The following is an 18,163-nucleotide window of genomic DNA, read 5'->3' on the forward strand; positions in this document are numbered from 1 at the left end:
ATTTTGTGACATCTCTGTGGAGATATCTTTTGTTTTATTTCCCTTTGTCTTAAAACATCCTCCAAGTTCCTTTGTGAAACGAGAAATCCCCGTTTTGTCCTCGGTCTCTATGACGTAGCAAATCTCTAAACGGTCTTTCTCTTTCGCTGTTTCGCTAAATTGTCATCAAAACCTACCAATGTCCCAAATCCAAAAGTCAGAACAATAATTATAGGCCGGTTGATTTGGCTTTAAAATTGTAGTATCAGTTCGTATCGGACGTTATATCACCAGGAGAATGCCTGCACATGCATTGTTAGTTACTTCTTAGTGTGTAGTTAAGAAATATAAAATATAAATTCCTTTTTGTGGTAAATCGTAGGATTGTGTAATCGCTGTGAAAACTGTAGCTAAAGTATTTGATGTCCACGGCAATTAAGGCAAAACTGTCGGTGTCTGCTTGTGCCGAAAACGTTTTTGTTTTTACGAATGTGATTTATGTACTTAGCTTGAGTTTGGACAATACCTTTGTTTCGACTGAATTAGAGGACCTATCTATCAAAGAATTGTCCGGACTTTGAAAGTCCATATGGACAGTCGAAGGCAACGTGGTGAGAATCGCAGTTCTTACTCAAGTAAGAACCATGCGAAAGCAGCAACCGCAGGGCCCTTTTTCCAATGCAGTATCACTCCTTTCAAACTCACGGACATTACCACAAGAAGATTTATTATTTTACATAAGAAAGGCTCAGTCTCAAAGTAATCAATGTTAGATACACACACACGTCCATCTGATTGTTTAGAGGTGGGAATAGGAACCCAGCTTTCCAAAGCAAACGTTGAATGCAATTCATGCCCAATTGATTTGATTATATAAGGGCATAGTATTACCGCACCAATCGGTGTAAATGAAATCGATTGGAGAAGCCTGTATTTTGTTTCGATTCGAGACACAGTTCTACGTATTGCTTCACTGTGTTTCACTGTGCTTCACTCTGCTTCGAAAATCCCGACAACATCATGGAGCTGCTCATCCTGTATCCTTGATCTTGCTCTCCAAGGTCAGTATTTCTATTTTTGAGATTCGGCGGAAAGAATGTCAATGCAAAAGGCGAGATCCACAGAATAAATATCATTTATGTGAACACACATTCTCTGTTGAGCATTCTTTTGTCCCGACACATTCTCTCACAGATTTTGTGCCAAAAATTTCCTTGTTCAACACTCCAGTCTTTAGAATGTTTCTAATTTTATTTTATTTTATGCAAGTTCGCCCAAAACAAGGCTAAAAGCCACTCTTGGTAAAGGGCTACAAGGTAGCAAACATAGAAATGCAGAAACTCAGTGAAGCTGAAGGCCTATTCCTCTTGAAACATGGCAGATCTCAGGATGAAGGGAAACATGCACCAGGCAAGGAGTTCCAAAGAGATGCAGTACGTAGGAAAAAGCTAGGAGTAGCTCTTTGTTCTACTTTGGAGATCTTATGATTTCCCTGTTTTGTTTAAAGTTGTCCATGGTCGACGAAAGGTAAAGAAAATGAGAGCACATCGTTTTGCGTCGCTGTCCATACGTGATCTGAACCATAATTTACATGGCCTTTGCTTTTCTTCAGATTTCGTGCAGGGGGTTGTCGGGGGAAATATAATTTTTACTTTTTGTTACGTGACGTTTATAGAAAGTTTAAAATAGATGGCAACTCGAAATGTAATTTTAATTTTGGGCCGCTGCCTTACGAAACGCATTTTGTTGGTTTGCTGACTGGGTGGTGTGTACAGGAATGTTGTAGGATATCGGTGCGTCTGGTTGTTGACTGAGGACTGTGCCACGACTCCATCCACTTTGCTTTTATCCTAGTAAGATATACTCATACCTCTAGCAGGAACCGCTTTAAATTATTTTAAACCTCACGTTTTTTGGGGTTTTTTTTTTCTGCTATTGACTACAGCAGGAAACCAGTCAAAACACAGTGCGTATATTGCTTCAAGACATGCTTTACTCCATAGAAATAAAATGTTAAAGTCCAATTATATTTTTTTGAAATCAACTATAAATAAATAGTAAACTTGCAGCTACAACCATATAAAAGATCCCTTTTAATTAAGGATGAAGAATTGTTTAAAGGCACTGTGCATCTTTTGTAATTGTCAAAGACCAGTTTTATCACTTGATGTATCCCATTATTTGCATAAAATAAGAAATCATTGGTCATTGAATTGCAAAAGAATAACTACAGAAAAACAACACCCTTTTTGGTGCACACATTTTGTATGCCTAAAAAGGGCTTCATATCTGAGGTATTTTAATATGTTCTAGTGAGAAATTACATCTTTCTCAAAAGTTACGTTACTTCAGAGGGGGCCGTTTCTCACTCTGTTTTATACTGTCAACAGCTCTTCGATGCAATTCACCAAGTGTGCACTTTACCAAGTAAGAGTTCATGATAACATCTATTTCCAGTAATTACCAATAATGCCCAGTGCCTTTAAACCTTTGTTGCTTCCTCGATATTAATCAAGACAACCCACGATTTCTAAGTATCTCAATCCAAAGTCGAACAAAACACCCATAAATGGTTAGTCGATAAACAACAGAGGCTCTGGGTAGCTTTGCCAATTCATCTAGGTATACAAGCAACAACTTTAAAATGTGAAGGTAGCTAGACAACATGTCAGTAAGATGGAAAAACACTAGCCCATGCTCAGTCGAGCCGAAGCTCTGTCTCTCTCTGGGCCCCCCTGGAACATTTCCTGGATCTGAATCTACTCATGTCATCAAATAATCCCGTCTTGGCTCTGAGAGGATTCACGGTGTCATGTAGGATTTGAGGATCACCTGTTATGGAATTATAAAAATGATAACATGGATCCATGGGGAAATCAAGTGAGAGCGAAAGAGACAGACAATAAAACAGTCATTAAAGGCAGTTTGCGACTAAGATAATATCCAGAGGGTGAACAAAAAACTCAATATTTACGTATGAAATTAACAATAGTTGTTTTAATAGTGTTTTTTTCACCCGTTATTCGGGTAGGCCTACGTTGTTTATCTCTTCTGGAGAGAAGTGGTTGGTCTAAAAAGGACGTTTGGACTGGATGAATGATTTTTCCTTCTTTTGCTTTTCTCCTTTTTTGGGGGGGGGGCGTGGTCATCTGCACTTGGGACAGACGACTAAAGCACACTGTGACGAATATAAAATATTTTGGGTAATTACCAATAGTGTCCACTGCCTTTAAATTAGTGATGTTAAGAAATTAAATTGTTCTAAATGTATTTCTGAGCCAGTGTTTAAAAACTTCCGTACTGATTGAAATGTCCTGCATTCTATCTGAAAATCAAGGAGAGCGATAAAAGTGGTGCACCCAATGCTATTCATAAATCTCCGCACCATCTTTATGAAGCCATCCATTGGTATCTCTATTGGAAAGGCTTCTAACCTATCAACATTCGAACAGCCATTAGCCAGAAGATACAAAGGGGGTCACAATTGCAACTGTAGGCAAGATGGGTTTCTATGGAATATACTCACTCCTTCCTATATAGATTGTTGATCACAGTCATATCCCGAGGGCGGAGACGGGATTTTCTCTAAAATCCCCCCAGTGGCTGCAAACATTACGATCGATATGATCATCGGTCGTGGTAACTAGTTCAGATAATGAACTGCAGCTGCCAATCGAAAAAAAGAAGAAGAAGAAGATATTCAGTTCTCTCGAGAGAAGATAACGCTCTTTGGCCGGTGACTTGCCCTGGGGTTGCCCGCCCAAATAACAAGCTGAACCTTCATTTTTTTTTTGTAGGACATTTTAAAAACACAACACTCTCTTTGCAATAAACAGTGCCATGCTTTCAATTTTGGAACAATATAGAGTAATATTAAAACTTCATGAAACAAACATCTTCAAGGAGTATTTATTTTGGTTTTTACCTATACACCGATGTGTGTTAGCACTGTATACTCAGTACTTTCCTGAGTCCTGTAAAAAAATATCACAGGCATGTTACTCGGGTGGGATTCGAACCCACGACCCTTGCAATTCTAGAGCAGTGTCTTATGTTGCCCGGCAGCTAGAGGCAGTTCGAATCCTATGTTTTGGCAGCGGGTACCGCAACGATATAAGCGTACGGGTAAAAACCAAAATTAATATTCTTTATCCCCGATGCAAATTTAACATCTATCTTCAAGGAAGTCAGTTCGTAAAAAAAAATCAAGTGCTCTGCTGGAAAGACGCTTGGACTCTTAAGCTAGTGATATGCCTTGGTGTTGCCTTCAAGACAACAAGCTTAACCTTCAATAATGTAGGAATTTTAAGAACACAAAACTCCTTTTTTTAACCACAATTATGCCCCTCTTTCTGTTTTTGTCCGATCTTTAGGAACGTTACTAGGTAATACTTTAACTTCATGTCCCAAAATCCTCAAGTCAGTTCGAGAACAAATATTATCCAGTGCTCGCAAGACGCAAGACCTGTTTAGGCAGTGACTTGCCCTGGGGTTGCCCAAAAGACAACAAGCTTAACCTTATTATCATTTGTAGAACCTTTTAAAAACTAATAAAGTTTAATATTAAAATATATTACTTTATATCATAAAGTAATATTTTAACTTCATCAATCAAACATCTTCAAGTCAGTTCGAAAATGAAATACCCAGAAATGAAATATACCATTATTATCATTTGTAGGACCTTTTAAAAACTAATAAAGTTTAATATTAAAATATATTACTTTATATCATAAAGTAATATTTTAACTTCATCAATCAAACATCTTCAAGTCAGTTCGAAAATGAAATACCCAGAAATGAAATATACCATTATTATCATTTGTAGGACCTTTTAAAAACTAATAAAGTTTAATATTAAAGTATATTACTTTGTATCATAAAGTAATATTTTAACTTCATCAATCAAACATCTTCAAGTCAGTTCGAAAATGAAATACCCAGAAATGAAATATACCATTATTATCATTTGTAGGACCTTTTAAAAACTAATAAAGTTTAATATTAAAATATATTACTTTATATCATAAAGTAATATTATAACTTCATCAATCAAACATCTTCAAGTCAGTTCGAAAATGAAATACCCAGTGTTCGAGAGACACTGGGACTCTCTTTAGCCACTCACGTTGCCCGCAGACGACAAGCTAAACCTTTATTTTGTTCAACTATACATTCTGTTTATGTCCAAGTTCTAGCAGCGTTACAATTTAACTTCATGGAACAAACATCTTTAAGTCAGTTAAGAAATAAATATCCAGTGCTCGCGTGAAGCAAGGACTCTTTACCGAGTGTTTTGCCTTTGGGTAGCCGCAATACAAAAGCTAAACGTTCATTATTTGTTAGACTTTAAAAACCACAACACAACACTTTTTTGCCAAAATGGGACTCTTTCAGTTTATGTCAACTACTAAGAATATGTCATTCTCAACTTCATGACAAACAAACATCTTCAAGTCGGTTCGTCCATGCGCCACATGGGCGCAAATGTATCAAAGGAATTGTTCTTGATAGTTGTCTGTTGTGATAGTCCCTGCAACGCCTCTCAGGTACGGCGATTACGAACTCAGCCCATTCATTAGATTACTCCAGTTTGTCTCTTAGTATAACCATAGAGATGGTATAACCATGGAGGAAGGACGGGTGTCGTTGGCATCTCTCTTGCCTGCCTGCCTGCCCTTAATATATATTCACATGCCTTCTGGCACCTGACCGTGTGTGTATTTAATAGAGGGAAAACCACCTGTGTATATAACCATAGAAAGGAAACTGAGAGAGCGTCAGAATGGGGTACCACGTTGAAAGTGTTATATGGAGCAAGACTGCGCGCTACCGGTTAGCCTTTTACAAACAAAAGAAATGACCCCTAACTTGATTAGTGCCGCCGGTGATGTTATTCTATTTCTTAATTACCCATTTTCTTATTTTGAAAAGCCTTGTTTTTATGTTCATTGCCTAGTTTTTCAAAAGGCAGATGCAAATGTGCAAAGACAAGTCTGGACCAACCCATCTATGTTTACACCTTTTAATTAATTATATCAAAATGAGCGACTACGTTTTATACTCCAAGAAATGTAATTATTAGATTGTATTAAAGGCAGTGGACACTATGGGTAGTTACTCAAAAAAATATTCGCATAAAACCTTTCTTGGTGACTAGTAATGGGGAGAGGTTGATGGTATAAAACATTGTGAGAAACGGCTCCCTCTGAAGTGCCATAGTTTTCGAGTCATTTTCTCAACGAATTTGATTTCGAGACCTCAGATTTAGAACTTGGGGTCTCGAAATCAACCATCTAAATGCACACAACTTCGTGTGACTTGGGTGTTTTCTTCTTTCATTATTATCTCGCAACCGATTGAGCTCAAATTTGCACAGGTTAGTTATTTTATGCATATGTTGAGATACACCAACTGTGAAGGCTAGTCTTTGACAATTACCAAGTGTTTCCACTGCCTTTACACCAAATTATACTCCTTTTTTCTTTTCTGTTTTCTTGGGAATTTTTGTTTGTTATTTAATAAGATAAAAGCTCTGTAGCAGTTATCGATTTGCATGGTTCAAGACTGACTGAATGTCCATTTGGAACCAAAACCTCCTAAGCACATAAAACATCCTTTAAAGGGAAGGTACACGTTTGGTAATTACTCAAAAACAAATATTAACATAAACACTGACTTGGTAACGAGCCTTGGAGAGCTGTTGATAGTATTAAACATTGTTAGAAACGGCTCCCTCTGAAGCATAGATTTTGAGAAAGAGGCAACTTCTCACTTAAATAATAAAATACTTCTAGCCAGAAGTCTTATTCCTATTTGAAAGCACACAAATTCGTCCGACAAGGTTTTTTTGCTTCATCATTTTCTCGCAAATTCGATGACCAATTTAGCTCAAATTTTCACAGGCTTGTTATTCTATGCTTATGCTGGGAAAACACCAAGTGGGAAGACTGTTCTTTGACAATTTAATCAAACGTGTACCTTCCCTATAAGGTTCCTTATCACATTGATACGTATACTATCAATGGTTCCACAAGTAATGTTTGCTCCAAAAGTACATTATGGTAGGGCCTTCTCATGCTGTGCTTAAAAGAGTATTTCGAAGATGGAGTTACTCACTCTGTGGTATTCTGCAAACCGAAACCAATATTGATCGTCAACCCTGCCAAGTCTAAAAACAAGTCTCTACTAATTGTGTTTTAACAGCTTTTTAAAAGGGGAGAAGAACTGCCGACTATCCAAATAAACGACGATGTGTAGCAGAATTTCCATCTATATTAAAGAAGTGTAGCACCAAACAGAGAAAAAAAGGCAACGATGTTTAAACATGAATATTGTCGTCTTAAACGGAACCGCATTGTTATTTTCATATGCAATATTGTTTAAAACATGAGCTCTGCTATACAGCCCATGCCCCAAAGGACAGCAGAAAGATTCTTTTGAAATTCAGACATTATTTCTTCAAATATTCAGCGAGCTTTGAGCCAGTCAGTGCCAGTGACCGAACACAATGCGGATGAGTTTTCTCTCAGGTGTTGTTTAAACAAACAGCCTATATCAGGCAAGAGCCATTCGAGGATCTTTGTTTCTCTTGAGTTCGTCGCGTCTCTTAGTTCGGTACAAAATTGTTGTTTTTTGTTCTTCTTCTTTTTCTTGAGTGGATCTGTAAGTGCTGCACTGTAATGTAGACGCGTTGCATCTTAAAGAAGGAAAGCTTTACAGGGTAGTGGCCCGGAGTCTGTTCACATATCAACCATGGATTCTCTTCGTTTTTTTTTTTTTTTTTTTTTTTTTTCTTTTTCGTTTGTCTTACTTGACTGGAGACTTAGTCTTTAGTTGAGTGGATAAATTCGTAGTAAGAATGTTTTTCAAGTCTGTACTTTCTTCAATTGATTCAACCAGCTATTTTATTTACTGTATAAAAATTTGTTAATAAAAATGTGTATGTTGGTTTGGTGTGATGTTAAGGTCTTGGCTACATTGCGGTTCAGGGGTGGTGAGACTACATTTTGGGCTGAGCTACATTAATGTACACTGCAGGATATGATTGGTACAACATTAAGGTTCACTTCGGACAGGGTTACCATAAGTATGTCTCAGGCTACATTAAGGGGGTCACACAATACATGTGAACCGAATCACTTTGTCATAATAATTATTCGTAAAGTGTGTTGCATGTATGTTGAAACTACTTTTATCGGGTACAGGAGAAAACCCATTGTGTTCTGTCTAAAAACATTGTTGATGAAGCAAATAAGCAGGATAATAATTACTCCAATGGGGGGACTTGTGAACACTAGGTGGCAGCAGACTTACCAGGTAAATTGTCACTGTTTACGTAGTTCTGGGCATGCGCACATTACCGAGAACAATAGATTTTACCTGGTAAGTCTGCTGCCACTAGCGTTCTGCAAGTCCCCTGTTTGAAATGTATTTTCATCTGGTTAATAATAGCGGCGCTTTTGGGAATAATGCTCAACTCCCGGCTTTACATTTCATGAAAGCACTTGATATTAAGATTCCTCGAGGGTGAAAAAAAATGCCATAAAAATAGAAGACGAATATCGGTTTCCATTTCTGATGATGAGACATCAGCAACGCTATAATGGCTGCAGCACATTTCTACCCGATCAATACCAAATTCACATGAAAGCTTGAACAAACCTGAACAAGCCGACCCACAACGCTTCCCTGACAAGAAAACAACGTCAAGAAACTAAAAGAAATGTTGCAGTGATAATTTGATCTGTTGGCATACATTGCCAAGCACTGAAAAAGGGCGCTACACTCCGGCAATCTAATAACATACCAAAAGGTCTAGCCATTTGATGTATCGAACATTAGGTTAGTGGCTGATGGAGTGATTGTCTTGCGTGGGGCGTGCACATAATTAACTTGGACTAATGATTATAGCGCATTGATGCAGACTCTTATCTGGGGTGGATTTCACAAAGAGTTATGACTAGTCTTATCTCGAGTTAGGACCAGTTACTCGTCCTAAACTTAGGACTATCCATGCAATTTGTATATCTCCTAGGACTAGTCCTAGGACTAGTCCTAACACTTTGTGAAATCGCCCCCTGTGCTGTTATCCCAGTTAGGCGTTTATTACCTCATCACATTTCGTCTTGTAGCTTATTGTGGTTCGTAGTAAGAGACTGTGTGTCCCCTTTGTCGGCTACCGATGGGAGCATCACGTCTTCATGCATTAGCCTTTTTGAGACACCAAAGAAGTGCACTATTTCATGTGGGTTTAGGCCTAAACAGAGCAATTTACCCACCAAAAAGTGTCATAGTGTTGTGTCATACATACCTCAAGATGGCTAATTGAACTAAAAGTAATCCTTAACAACACCCATAGAAATGTCTTAGCCGTAGCCGCAGATTTTGATACGGCCATAGTGGACACTACAAATCAATAAGTGTGTCTTCCTTGAAGTGTTCGGTTCAGTTAAGGACGATTCAAAATCAAAGACAAAACAACAATGCTCGTGGGAATTTTCAAAAGCAGATTATTTGACAAACTTATTTATGTGAGGCTGCTTAAATAAAGCTCAATCAACATTATACATGTATAATTGATAAAACTGCGGACCTGAACTTACCCTTGAGATAATGAAAACGCAAATGACAAGTGCTTCTGCCGATTGATGTCTTAACTCACACGACTGGTAATGTTAGCTCTTATAGCATGTCACTTGTCCTGTCACGTTTTACTAATTCGATCATGCTAAACATGTGTAAGTTTTTATTCCGATCCCATGATATATATAATTAATAACCAACAATCATGGTATCCTTAATAAGTGTGTGATACCGATACGCTGCAACACACTCTATTTAAACACTACGCGTCCACTGGGAATTTCAGCCACTTCCTTTGGGTTCCCGCGTATACCTTATACAAGCGATCCCATTACTTCTCAATATTCAAGTGAAAATCAATGTTCCATCGTGTTCAGTCCATTTGCCGTGTGGTGTTGAACTGTATCACAAACTCTTCCCTCCGGGATAAAAACGTCAAGCCGTGTTATCTCTACCCACTTTGCGATGTTATACAAGAGCTCGAGTACTTCATTTTTTTTTTTTTTTTTTTAGGTGTATTATTTTCTGACACTTTTACGCGTTTATTGTATAGTTTTAGCAGGCCATACTAACCGATGCATCAGGCCTGCCAGTATTAGCTATCACGATCCAGGCAATTTCAAAGACCCTTAAAAAAATATGTGATGTACAGCTGGGCACCGCTGGCTAAACAGATGGAAATGGATCGGCTGTAACTCTCTGGGACCCTCCCCCGGGTTGGAAATGAAAATGACCGATAAAGCCTAGGATCGCTGTCCTAAGTAAATTATGCGCGTTCAATATTCGAGAAGCAAACTTCATAATAGGCCCGTACCCGCATGTCCTCTTCGCCGTACTATAGAGGCTTTTACACGGCAGAGAAGCTTGACCTTTAAGCGGTTTCTGCATTGCAGATTCCTTTGTTTTTCTTTGCTTATAGTCTTTCGTTTTTAAGGACTGAGACAACTTCACCAAATTATAGACTTCACTGAATTTCAATTGCCACTTCGTTTGAATTGAATTGGTAATTTTTCTCCTGTTTCAATTTGTGGGTTTAGTCCCAGTCCTCCTTGGAAATTTCTCAGCTCCATTTCGTCTGAAAAGGGGATTTCAGTTATCTCTAAACCAATAGGCAGTCAAGCAAAACAAACACAAAAATGGTGTAAACTTTGTCTTCCCAGCTAAAAACACAAAAAAACATCGTGACAGCATAAATAGTATAAACAAAGAGACAATCTTCAGTAAAGCTTATTTTGAAACGTTCACGGCTACACAAGTGTTTTGTTTGTTAGAAACGCCTCCATTAATCCAAGAAAATCTAGGAAATAAGATATTCACAGTATCAATGTTTGAAACATCTGATGAAATAAATACTGGTATTAAATCTGATAGATGGCCTACAATGGTTTACTTTGTAATGAAACAAGAAAATGTTGAAGCATTATATCCGCGAAATCTCTTATTGCCAGTGACAAGGTCTGCTCGAGCAGGAAATTGAATTTGTTGTAAACAAATTGTGGCCTGCCGTTTCTAATGCTATTTTTAAAGCCTTTAAGACATACTCTGCTATAGGGTTGAAACACCAGCTTATGGGTCATTTGGTTGGTTAGCAGTTTGCAACAGCTCATTAAACCAAGGTATTCGAGACAAGTTGGTTATTGAGCGTAGCGCATTCAGCATTTCTTTGTCAATTTCCCTTTGCATTTATTTATTTTATTTATTTATTTATTTATTTATTTATTTTAAATCTTTAGACATACACAATAGTTACAAGTTGTACAGGGGCTGTCAAGGTTAAAACAAAAGTATAAAACTGTCATCAAAAGATGTGTAAAACCAGACCCCTGCCAACGATAAAAATATAATTATACATTATAAAAAGGTGATTGCACTGAAACATTTAAAAATCACAAAAAAGAAAACATTAAAACACAAGCAAAACTAGACTATTATTATTTGTCATGTAAAATAAATTGTTTCAGACCCAGTGCCAACGAGGTGTTGTTATCATCTCTCCCACGATACCTCGTCTATGCGAACCAACACCGTTCAAATAATCAGCTGTCGTAAATTCTAAACCAAATACATTAAAATTTACAGTTTGACGTGATGAAGTTCATCGAGGGGAAATTATACAAAACCCAGACGGGTTTACTTTATTAGCAACACTTACAAATACACACATCCTTTCATATTATACCACCTTTGTTTGGAGATGTCACTAATCAAAATTCTTGTTGTGACACTTCGAGTGTGATTTCTGGTGTTCTGTGCCTAAATGACACGGCTACAGAACAAACTGACGGAGACAAAATTGGAGCCGAAGTCACGGCGAAGGTGCGAGTCAAAATCCCCCTGGCACGCGTTTGTTGAGGTGTCATCAATATCTGTGTGCGTGGATGCCAAGTTAGCAAAACTCAGTTTATAAATATGTATTTCTGGTGATGAAATGCCATGTTAACAAACTAAGTTTATAAATATGTATTTATGGTGATGAGATGCCATGTTAACAAAACTTATGTTTATAAATATGTATTTCTGGTGTTTTTTTTCTTTTTTTTTCTAGATTATAAATTTGATGACATTCCCGTTGAGTGACAGGTGTAAAATCATAAATTTTATATTTATATGTTTTTATAAGTAGGTCTCCAACCTAGTGATTGAAATAAAGAAACTTTCCTGCTGCAATCTACCTCCATGCTGCAATTGAATGTAAAAATAGCTTTCGATCAGGTGCAGTCATGATTTATTTTTAAACGTGGGCGATACTGACCTAAGATTTTTAACAAGAGATGTCAAGGATCTTTGGTCAGGGAACCAGACTATCTTAAAAGACCAGGTGCAAGCTCGCGTGTCACGCCCATGTTTCAACACTTTTTACTGGTCATAAACAAAGGTTTATACGCACCCACGTGACGCGCTCTTCACCAATAGGAATAGCGAAACTGTCTAAGGTGTTTATGAATTGTTATTTTTTATACTAGTAAAGGTATGTTTAATTAATACTTTTGTGTATATTTTATTTGTTTTAGGTTGATCAAGATGTCTAGTCCAAACCTCAACGACCTTATCATTGTTGGCTGCATCATGATATACGGAACGGCAATCTTACTGGGTGTGGATGCCAGACTACTGTCGGATAGTCAGCTTAAGATAATGTGCCAGGTAATACACAATTTGATGACTGTTTAATTGTGATTTCCAAAATAGTGGTGGTACAATCTTCGACAATTCTCCTGGAGTGGATTTTACTAGTCTTATCTCGCGTTAGGACGAATTACTCGCCCCTACTTTGACAGTCCAAGTTTGTAATATACTAGGACTAGTCCTGAGCTAGGGTTATCTTTGTGAAATCGACTCCTTTTCACGTTTTGATATTTTAATATATTTATCTTTATTATTTACCCCTTGCACTGACGTCACACGTGCAGATAAAGGGTGCGTTCGTTTAGCTTCCCTGGGTCGACCCCGGTGTGTGGCGGGTTTTTTCCCAGGACGAACGTGGGTAATTATCTGCACACGTTCGTCCTGGAAAAAGAAAAAGCCACACACACGTAGGACACGCTCGCCATTTTGTTTGTGTGTTAGGTGGTCAGTGACATGTTAACCCTGCGTCGCCTAAAGCGTGCACAATACACTATGCCCATGGCCTATGGCAACCAGATACATTGACTCCCAACATGGCGCAAGTAACACTGATGTGGTGGTGACGTCATGTAAATGATGCAAATAAGCCATAATGCATTTCTTTCGCCTGTTTTCCGAATACTGAAACGGAAATATTTCCTAGATGCATAAAAGACAGTGAGTTTTAAAATTGTTCCTATAAGTGTATGATACCTTGGAGACGCTATATAAGCTCGGAGATGTGTTTGAGCTAGCTCAGACTGGCTAATCGGTGGAAATTAACTCTTTATATCTGCTGTCACTTAGCGTTTATAAGTCTCAAACTCAGTTCAGATGACATATCGGTAGCTACTTAGTTCATTGGCATCAATCTGGTAATGGGCCTAGTTAAAGAAAATGCCACCGGTATAGGTTAAAATGATTTCGCTTCATGGTCTTTCTCCTCCCATTAGATTTGCGTTCACGAATCCAAAGCTCCCTTATGGAAGAACTGATCAAAACAAGATAGTCACATTAAACTTTCATGAACAGTATTTTGCAGAAAAAGATAATGACATTAAATTTTCATGAAAAGTTTAGCAGATAAACGACATTAACGATACCAGAAACTTCAAGCATGTTTATCACGTCTACTAGTGGGATTGTACTCCTAGAAAAGAACTATTAGAAAGAGGTTCAGATGAGTACAACAAAATTACTACCCGTTTTTCTAATACGGATAGTTCACAACTCCCACCTAACTCCCTTCGGGTGTATATATCCCAATAAACGAAAACATGGAAGGACAAAAAAAGGCATAGCGGAGAATCTGTATCAATTACTGGGCTCTAGGGGTTAATAACTCATAACAAAAAGATGAAGAAGAAAATGGAAAATAAGACACACGCATGCTATAAATAAGCGGCATCATAATGTCTGCTATGGCCCGGGGTAACAAATCACTGTTGAAGTCATTTCTTTGTAGTCGGTAAAACTGATTAGAATTATACTCAGTTAGCCCCCAATCTCGGACCATGACTACCTTTCATTCCCTTTTTTCGAGGATTTCCTCCCACAAACAACCGGTGGCGTCGTTATTAAATTAGTCATCCCTGTTTTCTTCAGCATTTTATTTTTAGGTTGGACCGAGAGTGGGCGTTTTATATTGCATATTGCATCAGTCTTGGTTGATACTTCGGTAAACGCCTGGTTTGTATATGACGCTGGATGGAAAAATGAACCTTGTGCATTGGCCAGATAATTGCTAATAATTATTAAATCTCCTGGGGAATCTGTTGCATTTTTAAAGTTTTAAAACAGAGACAGTTTACTTGTGCCCATGGTATTGGACTTTATGGCTGTGTGTTTGCTCTTGCCAAGACGATCGACGCGTATTTTTCCCGTGTCTATAGACCAGAACGTTTATGTTTTAAGGCAAACAAATTTATTGTTTCAAAACGAATTCATAGGGTATCATAATATATAATAACAAGGATTTTTTTTTTAATGGCTCAAATGTATTTTATACAATTTTGGTCTCTGATCGTGAACCGTACTCGCGGTCAAAACTACAGATACACGCGCTCTTAAAAGCCACTTGTTCGTGGACAACTTTCAAAGCATATTTCATGCAGTAAAAAAAAATGTAAAAAACACACACTGGAAACATGTTGGTTTGACTTTTAGTGGTGTCAACATCAAAATGATTATTTATTTATTTAATTATATGAACAAAACCTCCAAAAATAAAGAAGATAAAAATACACAAAAACACGTACGAAGCTACATATTATTATACACGTATTTAAGGAGTCAGAATAACCCTGGCATAGCTGTACGTATTTAACACCGATTTCAGGAAAAGGTATCTTGCATACATTCTGCTGAAGTTGGCTCTTTAGTAACGCGACGACTTTACCTCCAGGTATATGCCTGTAAGTACCAGCAACCATACACCGATTTACTGTTAGTCTGAGCCGGTTCCCTATACACGAACCATACAATCTACGGAGATACCAAACACGTTCTATACATCAGACGCACGGCGGCGATGGGGATTTAGTTCGTGTCTTGCCCAACTCACATAATCGCGTCAGCGGTCAACACCAGCGATATCAATAACGATAAGAAGCAAACTGCTAAAGTTTTGCCAGATGTTGAAACATGCCCTGCGTCAGTATCATAATCTGTACATGGTATCATATGACAAATCACTCTAAATAATGCTGTTAGTCATGTTTAATTTTGGGCATCAAACTGGATACGATGTGCCATTGATGATTGAATGTAGTAGGGCCATGTGTCGCAGCCAATCTCACATAGGCGACGTCTAGTCGGCATTTTCCAGTTATAAAGTGAAGAACTTGTATGTGCTTGACAATTGTGTTTCAAGACTTTATGAAATTGGGCCAAGATGACTTTCCTAAGTAAAATTACTCAACGTAAAACACAAATAAAAAGGGAGGAGGATCATTCAGTGCCAAACACTGGGAACCAGTCGGTAAATCCAACGTTGTGTCGAGCGTACATAGACCCCTTGCACATGACGTCACGCTCTTTAAAAGGTGCCTTCAATGGGCCAAAAAGCACCCCACTGACGCCTAATGAGGCAAAGTTTTGAACGGTAGCTGTTTTTCCATTGGCCTTCCCGGCCCTTTCAACGCTCGCCTGTTTACCCTATGATTCTCAGCACAGGAAACGTTCTTAATGATCTTAAGAGTTACCGTCCTGTAGCCAATGTACCCTTTTTGTCCAAGGTCATAGAGAAGGTGGCAACATGTCAAGTAATTAACCATGTGGACAGCTACACACTAGGGGAACAGTTCCAGTCTGCTTACAAGCGCTTTCATAGCACTGAGACTGCCCTCCTTCGGGTGAAAAATGACATTCTTCGTTCTCTTGATAAAAGTAAAGCTGTTCTCTTGGTGTTGCTTGACATGTCTGCCGCCTTTGACACGGTTGACCACGACATTCTCCTCCAGAGACTTCATACTCAATTTGGAAGAAGCAGTACGGTCAATACTTGGTTCAGCACTTATATCAAAAACCGTACCACCAAAGTTTCGATAAAAGGCGATTTCTCAAGACATCATATCTTTACCTATTCCATACCTCAGGGGTCCATAGTAGGTCCGTTGGCTTTCATTTTGTACACCAATCCCATTGGCGAGATCATTCGTCAACATGGTATCTCATTTCATGAATACGCTGATGATATTCAGCTTTATGCTGAGTTTGACCCTAAGTCTGAAGGTGATCGTCAGCGTGTACTCAGCAAATTATCATCATGTGTGCTTGCCATCAACAAATGGATGGCTCAAAACATGCTTCAGCTGAACCAGGGAAAGACGGAGTTTATTGTTTTTGCGAACAGTCATGTTTTATCCACTCTCCCTAATCTTGAACTAATATTGGCCGACTTTACAATTCCTGCTTCCACATCTGTTAAGAACCTAGGAGTCTCGCTTGATTGTTCTCTGAATATGTCTCATCACATTAGCTCTGTATGTAAGACTGTTAATTTCCACATACGTAATCTATGGCGTATTCGCCGGTTTATTACACAAAGCGCTTGCCATCATGCCGTCAGAAGTCTGGTCTTGTCCCGTCTTGACTATGCCAACTGTCTTTTGGTAGGTGCCCGCGAAAATGAGCTCGCTCGACTCCAGCGTCTACAAAACAAGGCCGCTCGGCTAGTATTTGCGTGTGGCCGTGACTAGCCTTCTGCCGGCCTGATTGCATCGCTGCATTGGCTCCCTGTTAAAGAACGTATCAACTTCAAAATTTTCACTCATGTATACAAAATCCTCCACACCCAATCTCCATCATATCTGGTTGAACTTGTTCATTCCCAAAACTCCAATACTGCTGATGAATACAGGCAACGACTCCGCTCATCAGCTGATCAGACCCGGCTTTCCGTTCCTAGAACTAGACGGAAAGCTGGGGATAGCTCATTCTCCATAGCTGCCCCTCGCCTATGGAATGAGCTCCCCGCGGGTCTGAGACAGGCGATCTCGTTGCCTGTATTCAAAAGCCTCCTCAAGACATTTCTTTTTCCCCACCCATCCTAGTTTGTTTGTTTTTCTTTTGTTTTGTTGTCATAGTCTCATGTAAAGCGCTCTGTTCTCCGTAGAGCGCTATATAAATGTTTCATATTATTACTATTATTATTATTATTATTCTTCTTTGCAAAACGGAACAGAATATTAAAGCAGGTGCATTATTCAACAATCTGAAATTAGAAGAAGTTCTAGTCTCATCTCGAGTTATAGGACGATGGGTTACTCGTCCCAACTTAGGACTACAATCCCGGCCATATCTCGTTGAGCCCCCGACCCCTTTCAATGTTGGTTCTCGTTGTTGCAAGGCCCTCTTCTGCGTTGAGCAGGGGGACGTGGGAGATAATGATTATGGTCAGGGGAATAGGACAGGGGTGGCCCAAACATTTTGGCCGGGATTGTAGCCTCAAGTTTTTAATAAATCGTAAAGAGTACTAGAAATAGTTCTAAGTTAGGACTATCTTTCTGAAACCGACACAGGTCCTTCACCTCGCCTGTTAACACGATGATTTTCAGCACCCCATGAAATAATCTTTTCAAAACGGAAAAGAATTACTCAGCAGGTGCATCTTTCAACAAATCTGAAAATAGAAGAAGCTCTCAGTGGCCTTTTGATAATCGTTGGGGCTATCCAGTCTTTGTCCTTTGGATGGTGTGCTATTTATGGTAGAATGAAGGGAACAAGGTTTATAGACTGATTTTACAGATCCCACCAGGGAGGGTTTTACTTCTGTCGTCGGCAACAACTGGAGCATCAACAGCTCACCTTAAATTTCACGGTTTACTCATTTGCAATTTTAACCTGTCAACACTCGACTTAAGAGACCTCCCAAGGGTCGGTTGCCGCTTATTTTATCCATTGAAGTTGTTAATTAAATTCGACCTCACTTAAAAAAATCACCTTTCATATTTTATGGATTTTAATATCACTATGACCCAGACAATATTTCTGC

At 38.6% G+C, this 18,163-nt stretch overlaps 1 protein-coding gene across 5 annotated transcripts in view; it reads left to right on the forward strand.

Moving 5' to 3' along the window:
- LOC139936139 (gamma-aminobutyric acid type B receptor subunit 2-like) overlaps positions 1-18,163 on the forward strand; it is a 268,807-nt gene that overhangs the window by 214,401 nt on the left and 36,243 nt on the right. For all 5 annotated transcript variants that reach the window (XM_071930878.1, XM_071930879.1, XM_071930875.1 and 2 more), the window contains one exon: positions 12,576-12,708. In XM_071930878.1, coding sequence (XP_071786979.1) covers positions 12,576-12,708 — 133 coding nt within the window. The remainder of the gene's footprint in view (positions 1-12,575; positions 12,709-18,163) is intronic.

This window comes from Asterias amurensis, chromosome 4, assembly GCF_032118995.1.
Source record: "Asterias amurensis chromosome 4, ASM3211899v1".
Classification (NCBI taxonomy): Eukaryota; Metazoa; Echinodermata; class Asteroidea; order Forcipulatida; family Asteriidae; genus Asterias; species Asterias amurensis.